This window comes from Salmo salar, chromosome ssa03, assembly GCF_905237065.1.
Source record: "Salmo salar chromosome ssa03, Ssal_v3.1, whole genome shotgun sequence".
NCBI lineage: Eukaryota > Metazoa > Chordata > Actinopteri > Salmoniformes > Salmonidae > Salmo > Salmo salar.
Genome location: NC_059444.1, coordinates 68403106 through 68420541, shown reverse-complemented (window position 1 = coordinate 68420541; position 17436 = coordinate 68403106). Strand labels below are relative to the sequence as shown.

The window sequence follows — 17436 nt, the reverse complement described above, 5'->3', positions numbered from 1 at the left end:
ATAAGTGAAGCTTTTAGAGAGGTTTAGTGTTTTTATATTTAATAATCTCAACCCACCCAATTCATATTCATTAAATAGATAGGCACGTTTTATTTTGTCTGGTTTAGCGTCCCAGATAAAGCGAAATATTTTTTGCTCATATGATTTCAAAAACAAATCATCAGGAGTAGGCAGCGCCATAAGTAAGTGAGTAAACTGAGATATGATAGACAGGTATTTACCTCGCCATGCTTGCAGGATTTAGTCTATTTTTACAAGTTTTCTATTGAAATTCATTGTGGAGAGCTTATTTATATATTTTGTGATATGAATACCAAGTATGTCTACTTCACCATCAGCCCATTTTATAGGTAAACTGCAGGGTAATGTAAAAGTTGTATTTTTTAAAGATCCAATAAGTAATATTGTACACTTATCATAATTAGGTTTTAGCCCAGAGAGTACAGAAAAGTTATCTTCAATGAGACATTGCAGGGATCTAGCTTGCGGACTTAATATAAAACTTGAGTCATTGGCATACATGGATACCTTGGCTTTTAAGCCTTGGATTTCTAATCCTCTAATGTTGTTATTGGGTTTGATTTTAATAGATAACATTTCGATGGCCATAACGAATAGATATGGTGACAGCGGACACCCTTGTTTAACTCCTCTTGACAATTCAAAACTCTCTGAGAAGTAGCCATTATTTACTATATACACCTGGGGTTGCTATACATTATTTTTTACACATTTTATAAGAGAATTACCAAAATGGAAAAAATCCAGGCATTTATAAATAAAATCAAGTCTTACTTTATCAAATGCCTTTTCAAAATCCGCTATAAATACCAGGCCTGGCTTCTTAAATGTTTCATGATGTTCTATTATTTCTAGTAGTTGTCGTATATTATCTCCAATGTATTGTCCATGTAAAAAATCTGTCTGATTAGGATGATCAATACCTGGTAAAACCCTTTTAATTGTGCTATGCATTTCACTAGTATTTTTGCATCACAACATTGAAGTGTAAGGGGCCTCCAGTTTTTTAGATAGACTGGGTCTTTATATTTGCCATCTGGGTCTTGTTTAAATAATAGTGAAATCAGACCTTCCTGCTGAGTACCTGACAGACTACCATTTCTATAGGAGTAGTTAAAACAATCTAACAATTGAGCTTTTAGTATATATCAAAAAAGGCTTGATATACCTCTACCGGTATGCCATCAAGCCCTGGGGTTATTCAAGACTGAAAGGATTTAATAACCTCAAAAAGTTATTCCTCTGTAATTTGGCCTTCGCACTGATCTTTCTGATTCAAATGTTATTGAAGGTTATTCGTTGACGTAAAAATCAACATTTACCTATTAAGGTTTTGTCAATAGATTAGGGGTGGGGTGGGCTGGGGTCACGAGAAATTGTTGCAAAAAAATGGGTTCCCTAGAAATTCTGGAGAAGAGAATGGGGTCCTCGTTGAAAAAGTTTGAATACCACTGCCTTATGGTGATTCTATACATTAAGAATGCAACAAATCAGCACAGTTCCCCTCCATGTGATCAGGTAGCAGTGCAGTTAGAGAGAGACTCACTGTCGAAGTAGCTGGTGTCCTCCTCTGACTCTAGGTGGGGGATGAACTCAGCCTTCTGTCTCAGCAGACTGTTCCAGTCCAGTTCAGTGAAGAACGAGTGCTGCTTCACCTCAAATGCACCGCCTGGGGCAGCGAAAGAGAAGGAGAGAGAGAGAGAGAGAGAGAGAGAGAGAGAGAGAGAGCGTGCGTGCGAGAGAGAGCGAGAGAGAGAGAGAGAGAGAATGAAAGGGAGAGTGAGAATGAAAGGGCGAGCGAGAGAGGGGGAGAGAGAAAGAGAGAGAGAGAGAGAATGAAAGGGAGAGTGAGAATGAAAGGGTGAGCGAGAGAGGGAGAGAGAGAGAGAGAGAGAGAGAGAGAGAGAATGAAAGGGCGAGTGAGAATGAAAGGGCGAGTGAGAGAGGGGGAGAGAGAGATAAGATGTGGGTTGTTGAGTGAATCTATATTTTCACTATGAATAGGCAGTTCAGTCCATCTCTGTTACAGCACACGTCTGATGTTAAGCATGTTATAAACATGCACGTTTATGCTGACCTGTGCCCAGTCGGACCAGTGGGTTGGTTTGAAGCAGAGTAGCGATCAGATGCTGGGCATCGGCAGGAAGAGCGTCCTCACCTTCTGGCCACACTATGTCATCTACAAGAGACAGACAGAGATAAGTTGCATTGGCTTCAAAATGGCTTTAAGATGCTGCTTAATGAACCCACTAACCCCCGACCTCTCACCTGTGATGACCTGTCCAAAGAGCTCCTCAGGCGTGTCTCCAAAGAACGGCACACAGCCCACCAGGAACTCATAGAGGATGATGCCCATAGCCCACCAGTCTACTGGCTTCCCATAGCCCTGTCTCAGGATCACCTCCGGGGCGATGTACTCTGGCGTGCCACACACCTGATGGAGGGGAGAACCACAGCGCTCCTATGAGGCTCTGTATTCATATCTATGGATAAAACACTACTGGTGAGATGCAAAGGCCAGTCTCTCTCTAAATGTGAGTGTGAGACATGTGTGGCCAATACACATTTCTGCCAAGCTGAGGGGATCAATGCGAGAATGCCAGGATTAAACATGAAAGCTTTGCACGTTGTGTTTTCATGTGCAGATGGCTATTCATCAAATGCTAACAGATCTGTGGCTGTGAGAAAGCCGAGCAAATAAATAATTGGGGATTTAATTGAAGTAGCACCATTTAAAGGGTGGGAAAAACAAAACATCTGAAAAGACAGTTGATTATAATAACTGAGGCATATTTGGTTATGATTTTGTTTGATGTTGATCATTTCATTTCTTCACGGTTTGACAACTATATGCACACATTTATAAACTCAGCATGTATTTATTATATTTGTCTAGAAATAAATACATACAAATTGATTAGCTACAGTTTTTTTGGTCTGAATGGTTATGGAAAATGTAGAAATGTAAATATATTACTGCAAATTCATTTTGAATTCCTGCCAAGGTTGTGTATGCTGTGGTGGGTTTCTCTGCTCTATATACAGTACACACCTGTTTGTCCAGGAACTCTCTGGTGTCCTTCTCAATGTGGCCCTCGTACAGGTTAGTGGTGAGGCTCATCAGACCCATCTTAGACAGGCCGAAGTCAGTCAGCTTGATGTGCCCCATGGAAGTGATCAGAAGACTGGGGACAGACAGATCAAAGGTTACCTGAAACACTCTTCGTGTTTGTAATATAATCAAACTTTGAGTTCACTCCAATGAGTCCCATATGATAATTGTTCAATGCCAACCCAAGTGAGGTCTTACTTGTCTGGTTTGAGATCGCGGTGCACGATGCCATAGTTGTGGATGTACTCCAGTGCCAGGACGGTCTCGGCAAAGTACATGCGCGCCATCTCCACAGGCAATGCCCCGATGTTTTTCAGCAGGGTGGCACAGTCTCCCCCTGGCAACGGATAACACGTGATCAGGCTGACTGCTAACATTCCCATCACCAGCAGTGTCCTAAATGCTGCTCTTGTCCTAAACAGACAAGTAATGGTGTCCAGTATATTACTGTGTTAACTTACCCTCCACATACTCCATGACCATACAGAGGTGCCTTCGGGTCTCAAAGGAGCAGAACATGGAGACCACGAATGGGTTCTCAGCGAAGGTCAGGATGTCCCTCTCTACGAAGGCCTGCTGGATCTGGTTCCTCAGTATCAGGTTCTGCTTGTTGATCTTCTTCATGGCGAAACGCTGACGGGTCTCCAGGTGACGGACCAGGTAAACAGCCCTGGAGACACACACACGCATACACACAGTTAATAATCAGATTTTTTACACATTTTACTGAGTAAATCCAGTGTTTTCTCCTAAAACCATTCAATGGACATCAACAAGATGGCTCAGAGACATGTACTTATGTAACATTCATATGCGTGAACACACCCTCACACCCACACTCACACCCATACCCACACCCACACTCACCCATAGGCTCCATTGCTGATGAGCTTTATGGTCTGGAAGTCAGCCTCTTCGGGCGTCTTCATAGCTCTCATCTTGCCCTGAGGGAGAGAGCATGACAGCAGGGTAAGACGAGACTGGATCTGGCCAGACCTCCAACACTAAGCCCACAGGAGTGACGTCGTCTCTTTCTCCCCCAGTGCTACCCTTGTCTTCCTGACTTTTTGTCCAGTTAGCTGAATTTTGGCACCTGTCCTGATGGTTGAAGGAGGGCTGATTGCAGGCCTACAAGGCACTAGAGAATATCCTGCTTTGACTTCAGACTATAATCAAAGCAAATGGACTCAATTATGTAGGGTAATGTCCACTGTGCCAAGTAATTAGCAGAGGAAGCAGTCATATTCATTAGAGTCAGCAGGGCCTTGGACTTAACCCAAAGGGACAGAGGGAGAGGGTGGTTGATGGTGGGCGGGCTGGGAAGAGGTGGAGTAGGGACAAGGTTCTCACCTCTGTTGAGTTGTCTGTTTCTGGGGTGAGAGGTCCCTCACTGTCGTAGCTGTCCAGGTTCACCATTTCTGGGGACATACAGAGGGAGTACATATGAGCTGCATTTCAGCAATACATAGAGTGAGAGAGCAACAGTAGTCAACACAAGTCAAGGCTTCCTCTTTCTCTCTCTCTCTCTCGGACTCATTCTCTCGCTCACCCTCTATAGGGTCTCGTGTCAGTCCCAGCTGGCTGATAATGTAGCGAGGGATGTCCGTCTTCATCAGGTGTCCCTCCTTGGCGTGGTCCTCTGCTGCCTCCAGCAGGTGGTAGAACTCCTCTGGATTAAACTCCTGAGGGACAGGAACAGGAGGACCACATTCAGTGTGACACAGGTATAACACTAATTTAATCAAGATATAACTAATTTTATTGCCCGCACTACAGACGCTATATCAGTCCGCTAATACTGGATTAGTAAAGGCCCATTGCACTACTTTTTTGAAGACATTTTTTTCAAATAATTATTCAGATTTTTCAAGGGGGCCCTCAGCACCCTCAGCACCCCTACTTCCCGCGGCTATGCATGTACCAAATATAAAATACTAGTTAAATGGGTTTCCATCACATTTTCAACTCTACTGATGATTTTCTCACTCAAAATGTTTTATATAGCGAGTGTGCCCACTCTGGTATTGGCACAGTACTGTATCTGTGTCATGCACGATGTTGGCTAGAGCACACGCATAGCCTACATCATGGGTATTACACTCTTAACCTACGAGGTCCGGAGCCTGCTGGTTTTATGTTTTACCTGATAATTAATTGCACTCACCTGGTGTCCCAGGTCTAAATCAGTCTCTGATTAGAGGGGAACAATGAAAATAATGCAGTAGAACTGTCTTCGAGGTCCAGAATTGAGTTGATGAGATTATTGTGGACAAAAGAGCGACATCATTTTTATTTGTCAAACAGCACCCAAGCATCGATGATGATGTCACCAGAATAAGACCCTAGATATTTATTGGAAAGGATCATCAAGCTCATGACCTTGCACTTTCACCACCCTGTGAAGTTCATCATAAATGATTTAATCTGTAGCCTAATAAACTGCATGCTTCCCCAACGAGTTGTAGTGGGAGGACCATACAACATGTCATTGCAAGACTCTTGCAAGTTAACTTCCATTTGATGGGTTATTATTTCAAAATCTAAGCATAAAAGAGTCAGAGTGCAGTATAACTACAGTATGCTGCAAATACTGCGTCCAAAATAACACTGCTTTATTTACAGCAGTAATTTAGCAGTTAGACTACAGTATAACTACAGTATGCTGCAAATACTGCGTCCAAAATAACACTGTTTTATTTACAGCAGTAATTTAGCAGTTAGAGTGCAGTATAACTGCAGTTCAACTGCAGTACACTACAGTTATTTTACAATTACTGCATCCAAAATACCACAGTCAACTGCAGTTACTGCACTTTTACGGGCAGTTTCAAAATTGCAAACTTTTTTTGTAAGGGCTTGACTAACGTTTCCATCAGGCCTGTCATGACATTTTTTTATCCAACTTGTCCTTTACGCACATAAAAAGGTTGGATGGAAGCCAAGTTTATGAGGCCTGCCGGCTGCGTTCACCCAGAGGACAGGACTACTGCTCTGCCAGAGACCCTGAGTCAGTCTGGGCTACACACACAGGCTCAAACTTTAAATGACACAGTCACGGTCTGTGAGGCTCAGACAGCACTTCAGGGGGCCGCTGGTATTTGTAATACTGTAGCGAGGCAAATGGAATTTTAATCTAAATGCAAATGGAATGGCTAGACAGTCAGATTGGGCCTTTTATCAAGGTGCTTAGTTGGAGCTCAGTATTTTTGCCCTACTGTGTAATAAACCCCCTGTTTAACTGTTTATAATGACTGTTTGTGCTCATATTTATTTAAGGAAATGAATTTGTCTTTGGTCCAGGCCAGGGATATGGTCTGTTAAATAATTAGTGGGGCCATGGAGCGTGAATGTGACTGTGAACACTCCCATGACCATTACCATGACTGTGATTGTGTTGAGAGTTCTGTGTTCTGCTCTCACCAAGCACTCCAGCAGCCTTGCTGGGCGAGAGATGATGATGAGGAGTTTCTTCACCAGCTCTGTGACGAAGGCCACCTCTGAGCTCTCTGATCGCTCGTACGCCTGAGAGAGAGAAATAGATAGAGGAAGAGAGAGAGAGAGAAACGTTGAGGGAGAGAGAGAGAGACAGACAGCGACAGACAGAAAACGACTAAATAAATCAAAGCTTGGCAGCAACATTGGATGTGAGAACAGTCACATTCCAGGCAAAACGAATCCAATCAAACAGAATATTGGCAACCCAGAATAATCAGACCAATTTACTCAACCCGTCAAACCAGGGGTGCAGATGATGTTCCTTGATAGCTTCTATTTGCTCAGACAAATCACACACTATTACACAATTAGCCTTATTTTACTATTTTACTCGTTCTTATCCTACTGAAAGGCGTAGTGCTGTCATTTGAAATGAGATGATAGGAACTAAATGTGCCTCTCAGCAGCCTGCAGCTAGGCCACTCAGACCTGAGAAGAGCCTGATATTGAGACAATTCCACTCAGGGCTATGCTGATGTTATACACTGCAACATAAGACTGGCTTATGGGCAGCTCTATAACCCCAGAACTGACCTGTCCTGGCCCCTATCATGACATCTTAGCCTTATAGTTGCAGTGCTTCTGTGACTCACATCATTGAGCAGCTTCTCCAGGTTCTCCTGCAGCTCAAAGAAGTAGACAGTGGTGATGAGGCCCTCGTGAGCTTTGGACAGGCAGTCCCTGGACAGCTCTGCTATCTGATGGTGGATGAAGCTGATGACCCCGTCGGCCAGCGGCAGCACGCTCTCAGGGGAGAAGGCATTGATGAACTCTGCTAGATGCTCCTCCATCTGAGCCGTGGCCTGGGAGAGGGAGATACAGGAAACAGAGTCAGGAGAGTTCTACCCATTTCGTATTTTACATTCAAAACTGCAATAGTTCACTTTTGCTCCACTGAGCCGTGGTATTTCCATCACTCATAACTCCTGACATACAAATCAGAGAAGAGACAGCCTCATTTCCCCTCAATTTCATTAGAAGAGTTTTCCAATTATTTTGTTTTACCCCTTTTTCTCCCCAATTTCGTGGTATCCAATTGTTAGTAGTTACTGTCTTGTCTCATCGCTACAACTCCCGCATGGAGAGGCGAAGGTTGAGAGCCATGCGTCCTCCGAAACACAACCCAACCAAGCCGCACTGCTTCTTAACACAGCGCGCATCCAACCCGGAGGCCAGCTGCACCAATGTGTCAGAGGAAACACCTGTCAGCGTGCACTGCGCCCGGCCGCCACAGGAGTCGCTAGTGCGCGATGAGACAAGGACATCCGTGCCGGCCAAACCCTCCCGAACCCGGACGACGCTAGGCCAATTGTGCACCGCCCCATGGACCTCCCGGTCGCGGCCGGCTGCGACAGAGCCTGGGCTCGAACCCAGAGTCTCTGGTGGCACAGCCAACACTGAGATGCAGTGCCTTAGACCACTGCCCCACCCGGGAGGACAGAAGACAGTTTTCTTTCTCTGACATACAGTACCACACTGAGCAAACACCATAACCTGCTTCCTTTTGATACCAGTCTGCTCTAACCAATCCTTATCCTTACTTGCACTTGAAAGTGTGAGAGACAATTATGTTTTGTGTGCGTGTGCGTGTGCGTGTGTGTGTGTGTGTGTGTGTGTCATGTCTTACTTTGGGGAAGCGCTCCTTGTACACATGGTTCATCATGACGATCTCATTGTCATAGCAGGAGGGGGAGCGTCCAGGACTGAGGCTGCGGGAGCGCGGTCGCATGTGTGGTGAGCAGCGGCCCCCATCATCGTCGGTGATGCTCTCCGTGCTGCCAAAGTGCTTGGACAGGAAGTGCAACTCGTCCATGGTGGGCTGGAAGGGCAGCTGGTGCAGCCGCTCCTGAGACGAGCTGGAGGACTGGAGGGTGAGGAAGAGAGAGAGAAGGAGGAGAAAGAGAAGGGAGGAAGAGTGGAGGTGTTAGACAGAAGACAAAAGAGGATGAAAATTGATGTTCTCTCATACATGAAATCCAGTTATTGTATTGGCCAGAACCATAGCTAATGTACTCTGGTGGCACTGGTAGTGGCTATACTGGGAAGTGGGGACAGTTAACCTAATCCATCTGTCTCACCTCTGAGAGACAGAGAGAGACACTAATGAAGTGAGCACAGCACCAGGGTCTGCTACATTAATCTGTCTCTTTCAGACACAGACTCATTTACCTGCTGAGTCAAAGCAATGGGACTTGACATTCACCACTAACCACAGGCTCAATCCCAAATCAATCCCAATTGGCATCCCTGCTTAAAACAATCAGGACAAGGTTGGATGGAAGGATGGGAAGATTATCTCTGTCACTGAATTTCATGGTTATAAATGTTCTGTTATTCATCGATGCTGCTTTCTCAATATGTCTGCCAGGGTATTGAAAAAGCACAGTTTTCACTCCCAAATGGATCTGTCTCCACCATAGCCATGATCAGACTCAGTCCAGGGGAGAGGAGGGGACTCTGTAGTAGGACTGGTACTAGTTGTGAAGAGGGCACGATAACACCCTTTTCCCCTCAGGAGACTGAAAAGATTTGGCATGGGTCCCCAGATCCTCAAAAGGTTCTACAGCTGCACCATTGAGAACATCCTGACCGGTTGCATCACCGCCTGGTATGGCAACCTTTCGGCATCTGACCGTAAGGCGTTACAAAGGGTAGTGTGTACGGCCCAGTACATCACTGGGGCCGAGCTTCCTGCCATCCAGGACCTACAGTATATACTAGGCGGTGTCAGAGGAAAGCCCCAAAAATGTTCTCTGCTACCGCACGGCAAGCGGTACTGGAACGCCAAGTCTAGGACCAAAAGGCTCCTTAACAGCTTCTACCTCCAAGCCATAATACTGCTGAACAATTAACCTAATGGCCACCGGATTATTTACATTGACCCCCCCCCCCCCAATTTGTTTTGTACACTGCTGCTCTCTCGCTGTTTATTATCTATGCATAGTCACTTCACCCCCACCTACATGTACAAATTACCTCAACTAACCTGTACCCCTGCACACTGACTCGGTACCAGTAACCCCTGTATATAGCCTCATTGTTGTTATTTTATTGTTACTTTTTACACTCAGTTTATTTGGTAAATATTTTCTTAACTCTTTCTTGAACTGCATTGTTGGTTAAGGGTTTGTAAGTAAGAATTTCACGATAAGGTCTACACCTGTTGTATTCGGCGCATGTGACAAATAAAGTTTGATTTGATTTGATTTGAAGCCGCCCTACCAGCTCCGTACTAAGTTCCATGTCTGGGCTCATTCAGATATATATGTGTTGTTTGTTGACGTATTATTTCCAGTGGGGGTATTTAGCTAAATTGAGCCTGTGGTGAATTGGGCACCGAACAGCGTGTACTTGCCATATCTATTTTCTTCTCTTTTCTACTCTCCTCTCTTATCCCACCGGTCTGGTACTTATCTAGCTACCCTCCTCTGTTCCTCCCTCTCTCACTGGCCAGACGAGAGCAGTCCCCAGGCCTCTGATGTTGTGTTACATAATGAGAAAAACAGAGCGAGCGAGAGAGAGAGAGAGAGAGAGAGAGAAAGAGACCTGAGGGAGGAGAATCAAAGACAGAGAAAATGTGGGTAGAGATGATGTGTGTGCCGGTATGTGTGTGTGTCTATGAGTGTGTGAATGAGAGAGATAAACTAAAGAAGACCCTGAGGCAATGACAGAGACAGTAAGAGTGTGCCATAGTGTTAGAAAGAGAAAGGAGACAGAGACAGTAAGAGTGTGCCATAGTGTTAGAAAGAGAAAGGAGACAGAGACAGTAAGAGTGTGCCATAGTGTTAGAAAGAGAAAGGAGACAGAGACAGTAAGAGTGTGCCATAGTGTTAGAAAGAGAAAGGAGACAGAGACAGTAAGAGTGTGCCATAGTGTTAGAAAGAGAAAGGAGACAGAGACAGTAAGAGTGCTATAGTGTTAGAAAGAGAAAGGAGACAGAGACAGTAAGAGTGTGCCATAGTGTTAGAAAGAGAAAGGAGACAGAGACAGTAAGAGTGTGCCATAGTGTTAGAAAGAGAAAGGAGACAGAGACAGTAAGAGTGCCATAGTGTTAGAAAGAGAAAGGAGACAGAGACAGTAAGAGTGTGCCATAGTGTTAGAAAGAGAAAGGAGACAGAGACAGTAAGAGTGTGCCATAGTGTTAGAAAGAGAAAGGAGACAGAGACAGTAAGAGTGTGCCATAGTGTTAGAAAGAGAAAGGAGACAGAGACAGTAAGAGTGTGCCATAGTGTTAGAAAGAGAAAGGAGACAGAGACAGTAAGAGTGCCATAGTGTTAGAAAGAGAAAGGAGACAGAGACAGTAAGAGTGTGCCATAGTGTTAGAAAGAGAAAGGAGACAGAGACAGTAAGAGTGCCATAGTGTTAGAAAGAGAAAGGAGACAGAGACAGTAAGAGTGTGCCATAGTGTTAGAAAGAGAAAGGAGACAGAGACAGTAAGAGTGTGCCATAGTGTTAGAAAGAGAAAGGAGACAGAGACAGTAAGAGTGTGTCATTGTGTTTGATTTTGATTTTATTTGGATCTCTTTTAGTCCCCATTTGGACTAATCTTCCAAGAGTCCTTAAATATTAAAATACAATTTATATACAAACACATTTTCACATATAACACACTATTACAAACATACATAATATACTAACATAATGAACCAATAAATAATCAATCTAAAAAATATGGATTCTTCATTTACTGTAATCCCACAACATTTCTGTGTATTATATTTAAATCGTTTTAAAATAATGTTTAAATTTATATATTGAAAGGTTTCTGGTTTGCTCAGTTAATTTATTCCATTTCTTTATTGCTCTAAATCGAAATGTTCTTTTGCCTATTTCTCTTTTCTGTCTGGATAACGCATAGATGGTGGACAATCTATTCCTAGTATTTACAGAATGTCTGATTACCGTTGTGAATAGAACTTGGCCGTTTTAAAGGATGTATATTATGAAATAAAATAAGCATGTTTTTTTCAATTATCTTGTCGATTGATGACCAACCAAGAACATTGCGCATGACTGCAACAGAAAAAACATATCTCCACCTTAAAACAATCCTTGCTGTTTTGTTATGTGCAATCTGCAGCCTCCTAACTTCACTTGATGATGCATTTCCCCAGACCACTGAACAGTAGTTCACTTGACTCTCAATTAAAGCTTGTGTTATTTGCTTAAGAATTTTTCCTGGTAAATATTTAGCTATCCTTCTGATTATACATGCTGTTTTAATACTTTTTTTTTACATAGATTAGTTATTTGAGACGACCATGATAAGCAGTTGTCTAGCTGCACTCCCAATAGTTTGGTTTCTGCCACTTCTTCAATTTGTAGTCCCCCCATACTTAATTGTATCCCATGCTGTTTTGGCCTTTTCCTAGTGGAACAGACCAACATAACTTTGGTTTTCTTGGTGTTTAAAACAAGTTTATTCTGGCAAACCCACTCCCTGATATTCTCCAAATCTCCTTGTAAAGCTTGCTGTACCTGTTGAACCGATTGTCCTGCTGCATAAATTGTAGTATCATCTGCAAATATAGTAGCTTGAGTTTCAGCTAGGGCATAGGAAAGGTCGTTGGTATTTATTAAATAAAGAAGTGGCCCAAGGCAGCTGCCCTGCGGTATTCCACAATTTAACACATGAGGGGAAGAAAATGAACCATTGATATATGTGGACTGTTTCCTGTCAGTTAGATATGACTGTACCCAATTCAATGCTATCTCCTTAAAACCATAATGCATTCATTTTGTCAAAATTATTTCATGATCCACTAAATCAAATGCTGCACTGAAATCTAAAAATAGTACCCCCACAAACTTGCCATTATCCATAGCATTGAGCCACTGGTCAGTCATGTCAACCAATGCAGTGGTAGTGGAATGGTTTTTGCGATAAGCATGCTGATTGGCTGTAATCAGATCATTATTTTCCATGTACTCCCATATTTGTCTACTCACAATACCCTCCAATATCTTACTGAGTGTAGGGAGTAGACTAATTGGTTGACTATAGTGTTAGAAAGAGAAAGGAGACAGAGACAGTAAGAGTGTGCCATAGTGTTAGAAAGAGAAAGGAGACAGAGACAGTAAGAGTGTGCCATAGTGTTAGAAAGAGAAAGGAGACAGAGACAGTAAGAGTGTGCCATAGTGTTAGAAAGAGAAAGGAGACAGAGACAGTAAGAGTGTGCCATGGTGTTAGAAAGAGAAAGGAGACAGAGACAGTAAGAGTGTGCCATAGTGTTAGAAAGAGAAAGGAGACAGAGACAGTAAGAGTGTGCCATAGTGTTAGAAAGAGAAAGGAGACAGAGACAGTAAGAGTGTGCCATAGTGTTAGAAAGAGAAAGGAGACAGAGACAGTAAGAGTGTGCCATAGTGTTAGAAAGAGAAAGGAGACAGAGACAGTAAGAGTGTGCCATAGTGTTAGAAAGAGAAAGGAGACAGAGACAGTAAGAGTGTGCCATAGTGTTAGAAAGAGAAAGGAGACAGAGACAGTGAAGTAAGTCAGACAAAGAGAGAAAGTGGAAGAAAGCGAGTTCTGAAGAAAAGACTAAGAGCTTTTTAGGAAAATGCCATTGATGCATGAGATGAGACAAAGCAGGGTAAATCTGTGCTACCGTGGAGCTGGGCGTGTTGGTGCCATATCCAGAGGAGGGTAGAGATGCCAGGGACCATCGTCGACCATCCGCCCTTCAGAGGAGAAAAACAATGTACAGTATTACAGTTTTTCTCCATTGGTTTGGCTCATTTCTTGAAACAGAAATTACATTCTCAAAACTACATGGACAAACCTCCAAACCACTTGGCAATTGTTCACAACAGAATTGAATTTCTCATTCATTTCATCAAATTGCAAATGTCTAAGTACATGTCTCAATGTCTCAGTACATCTTTGCAAATGATTAAGTACATGTAGCCTACATTTAGCACAATTTCCAAGTGAATAGATCTTATCGATCTAAACTGATTGTTGATTCTCAGTCTAATGGTTGTTCGCTCCAAAACGTGTCAGCGTCATTTCACTGTATAAGTCATCACATGCACAATAGTCTGTTCAATTGTCAAAATTAGTTAAGAACATAATACCATGAATACCATATATGAATCCCTTGGAACATTTGATACATTTATTACAGCAATTGACAGTCAGGTGAAACTAGAACTTGACTAACGAAGGAGGAGTTTCACACATCTCAGATGACCAATCAAACAGTATGTTTAGTTACCTGACAGGTGCTGTCCATGACTGTGAATGCTGCCAAACATGTATGTAAAGAGCTTGACCATGCAGGACCAGTACAATTTCTGAACATGGAGGCACCTGGCCAAGTAAATGAACAAGGGCAACTGCCTGCTCGAGGATGAGGAAGAGGAAGAAGAAGAGGAGGAGAAGGAGGAGTAAGGGTGCGTGGTGGTGGAATAGGGGGAAGAGGCCGAGGAGCACGAAGACACCATGCTGTCCCGGATGAAATTCGGGCCACAATTATAGACCATGTCATCAACCATGGCCTCACAATGGCGGAGGCAGGTCGCCGAGTGCAGCCTAATGTGCCTCGCTCAACAGTCTCCTCCATCATCCAAACCTTTCCCAGGGAAAACAGGTATGTAGTCGGTCAATGATGGAATCATATGTTGTATAGGACAGGACACTGTGCATAGAGCAAGAAATATATTTATTTACACATTTACCTATTCATTTAGTGTGTGTGTGTGTGTGTGTGTGTGTGTGTGTGTGTGTGTGTGTGTGTGTGTGTGTGTGTGTGTGTGTGTGTGTGTGTGTGTGTGTGTGTGTGTGTGATAGGCCTACAGTAATATCTTACCTCAATGGGATGTTATGATACTAAAAATGACAAGAAAAACATTGGAGAAAATAAACTATGGAATAGTTTATTTTCTACAGTATTGATGATACAGTTTACAGTAGTATTCCAGTCACTGTGCAGTGATGCATTAGAATTGTGGTAAAGTTACTGTAAGTAAAACAACAATACAATTACATAGGTAACTCATTCTGTAAGGAATTCATAAGGTATACATTATGAATGGAGTGTTGTCCTTTGACTTCTATATCTAGGATTGGACGACAACCTTGCACGGGTGGCAGAGGAAAACTTCTCAATGAACAACAAGAACAAGAGATCTGTAACATGGTGATGGCAAATAATGCCATCACATTGAGACAGATCCGCGCTGCAATCCTACAAGACAATGCCATATTCCCAAATGTCAACTCTATAAGCAACTCCACAATAGACCGGATATTGAAGAAGCATCAGATGACAATGAAGCAAATTTACAGGATACCATTTGAGAGGAACTCTGATAGAGTGAAAGAGCTGTGGTACCAGTATGTACATGTAAGTCAGTTACTGGTTGTCCATCATTATAACCTTTTTACAATTAAGCAGTGGTTCCCAAACTTTTTTGGCTTTAGTACCCACTTTACCTGATTTGTGTATCCAGGTAATCCAGGTATGGAAGTATTTGATTTATCTGACTTCAACATTTCGCCTAAAAACTGCAGCTTACTGTATGATGCAATTATCATTATAATCCTAATTTTGAAGAATATAACATACAATAAGAAAAGGGGTCAAAGAGCTGCAATTAGTGCCTCCCATGTAAATCTATCTAATACTGTGGGTTTTACTGTAACATTTCAGTAAGTCTAGTCATTGATGATTTACCCCTCCCCTTTCTGTCAAATACCCCCTGTAGTACCTCTGCATAGGGGTACATGTACCCCAGGTTTGGAACCACTGGAGTAGTGGCCAGTAGTATATTGAACTTGTGGAGAACATAGAACATTCCTATGTAATTGTCTGTAACTGTAGTGTATGACTCTTCTGTATGACTGATTTGATGTTTTCTTTTTTTACGCTATTGTAGAGAATAATGGCATTGGAAGGAAACGAGACCCATCACATCCTCGTGTTTGTGGATGAAGCTGGCTTCAACCTGGCCAAGGGCCGAAGACGTGGCCGTAATATTATTGGCCACCGGGCCACGGCGGATGTCCCAGGCCAGCGAGGGGGCAATATAACTATGTGTGCTGCCATATCTGAGAATGGTGTGGCCACTCACATCCCCAGTCTTGGCCCATACAATACACAGAAGCTCCTCATCTTCTTGGACCGCCTTCATTTTGATTTGATCCCTGAAAATGAGAGAGGTCTCGTAGGGCCTCACCTACCACAATATGTCATTGTATGGGACAATGTGAATTTCCACCGTGGCCCGCTCATCAGGGCCTGGTTCACTACTCATCCAAGGATGGTCATGGTGTTCCTACCACCTTACTCTCCTTTCCTCAATCCTATTGAGGAGTATTTCTCCGCTTGGAGGTGGAGAGTGTATGAGCATCGGGCTCAAGATCAGAGGTCCCTGCTCCATGCAATGGACGCTGCGTGTGAGGATATTACAGGAGATCAGTGTAGGGGATGGTTGCGACATGCACGCCGTTTCTTCCCTCGTTGCATCGCAAGGGAGAATATACGCTGTGATGTGGACGAGAATCTGTGGCCAGACAGACAGCAGCGTGTGGATGGCCAGGAGGGTGAGGATGGTGGCCAGGAGAGGGAGGGTGAGGACAGCGACCAGTGAAGAACTGTTAGTTGTGAAACTCCAGCTTTATTTACAACACTGTAGGCTGCATATCATTTTCATTGTTTGTGTGTTTATATTACAGTATATTATGCTGTATACATTTTCTTTTTACTCTGATGTATGGAAGTTACTTTATGTGTGTGAATGATAATGGTTACAATTTCCTTGGCAGTATGAGTGCAATGTGTGATGTCAAACCTTGGAAGCTACTCTTACCCTAAAATCCTATTTCTTTTTTTCAGTTTTATGCACAATTGTATTCTGTTAGCTGGACAAAAAACAGTACAGTAACCATTGTCAATGAAGGACTGGGCTAAGACTGAAAGGTGGACATGAGGGATATTTCAATGGTTCTCTGCCATAGTGACAAAACATCTAAACATTTTGACTTGCAGTGCTTACACAATGCCAAAGGGACGAAGCATTTTGGGGGCACTGACTGTTTAAATGAGAAGGAAATTTAGTTTTGGTTAAAGCACCAAGAGTGTTGAGAACGTCCGGTCTGTTTCAAGAAATGAGGCAAAGCAATTGAGAAGGATCTTTGCCATTTTCGTGGCACTGACTCTTTATATGGGAAAGGAATTTAGTTTTGAAGCATGAGTGAACAGTTTTAGGAGAGATATGAGCTTTTGCAAGTGAGCTATAGTGTTGTGCTGAACTGTAAGACTGTTTTGCCAAATGATCTTAGAGTTTTGAGAATGTAATTTCTGGTTCAAGAAATGAGCCAAACCAATGGAGAAAAACTGTAAACCTGAGAGCATCAGACTTATGCCCAACATCCTCAATGCATCCACCAATCGAACTAATATGGAAATATGCAAATGAGGCGGCGCCCGCATTCTGTATAACACAACTGATCCATAGTATTGTGTTAGTCATAAGAGCCATCCGAAGGGAGAGGGAATAGAGTGGAGTGACCTGGCCATTGTGTTTCTATGGGGCTGCAGCATGCTGCAGTGACAGACAGACAGAAAGATTTGATAAACACGAGGAGTGAGTACAGAAAGCTATTACTGCTCCTGCCTCTACTCCTCTAACTCTGACTGACTGACTGACTGACTGACTGACTGACTTACTGACTGACTGGGAAGAGAAGGGATGACTGGATTGGACCTCTTCACATGTGTATGTTGTTGTGTATCTCAAACATACATACACACATTCCTACCTCCTGGCTAGGCTCTTTGGCTTTCTCTCACCACTGACTCTGAGAG

General features: G+C 43.1%; 1 protein-coding gene across 2 annotated transcripts in view; it reads right to left on the bottom strand.

The window, feature by feature from the left end:
- Positions 1-17436, bottom strand: part of LOC106601329 (microtubule-associated serine/threonine-protein kinase 1) — a 60257-nt gene that overhangs the window by 11206 nt on the left and 31615 nt on the right. For both annotated transcript variants that reach the window (XM_045715170.1, XM_014193449.2), the window contains 13 exons: positions 13234-13306; positions 8256-8492; positions 7222-7431; positions 6554-6655; positions 4683-4815; positions 4484-4551; positions 4001-4077; positions 3595-3803; positions 3332-3470; positions 3074-3206; positions 2290-2455; positions 2099-2200; positions 1568-1690 (listed from right to left, as the gene is read on the bottom strand). In XM_045715170.1, coding sequence (XP_045571126.1) covers positions 1568-1690; positions 2099-2200; positions 2290-2455; positions 3074-3206; positions 3332-3470; positions 3595-3803; positions 4001-4077; positions 4484-4551; positions 4683-4815; positions 6554-6655; positions 7222-7431; positions 8256-8492; positions 13234-13306 — 1772 coding nt within the window. The remainder of the gene's footprint in view (positions 1-1567; positions 1691-2098; positions 2201-2289; positions 2456-3073; positions 3207-3331; positions 3471-3594; positions 3804-4000; positions 4078-4483; positions 4552-4682; positions 4816-6553; positions 6656-7221; positions 7432-8255; positions 8493-13233; positions 13307-17436) is intronic.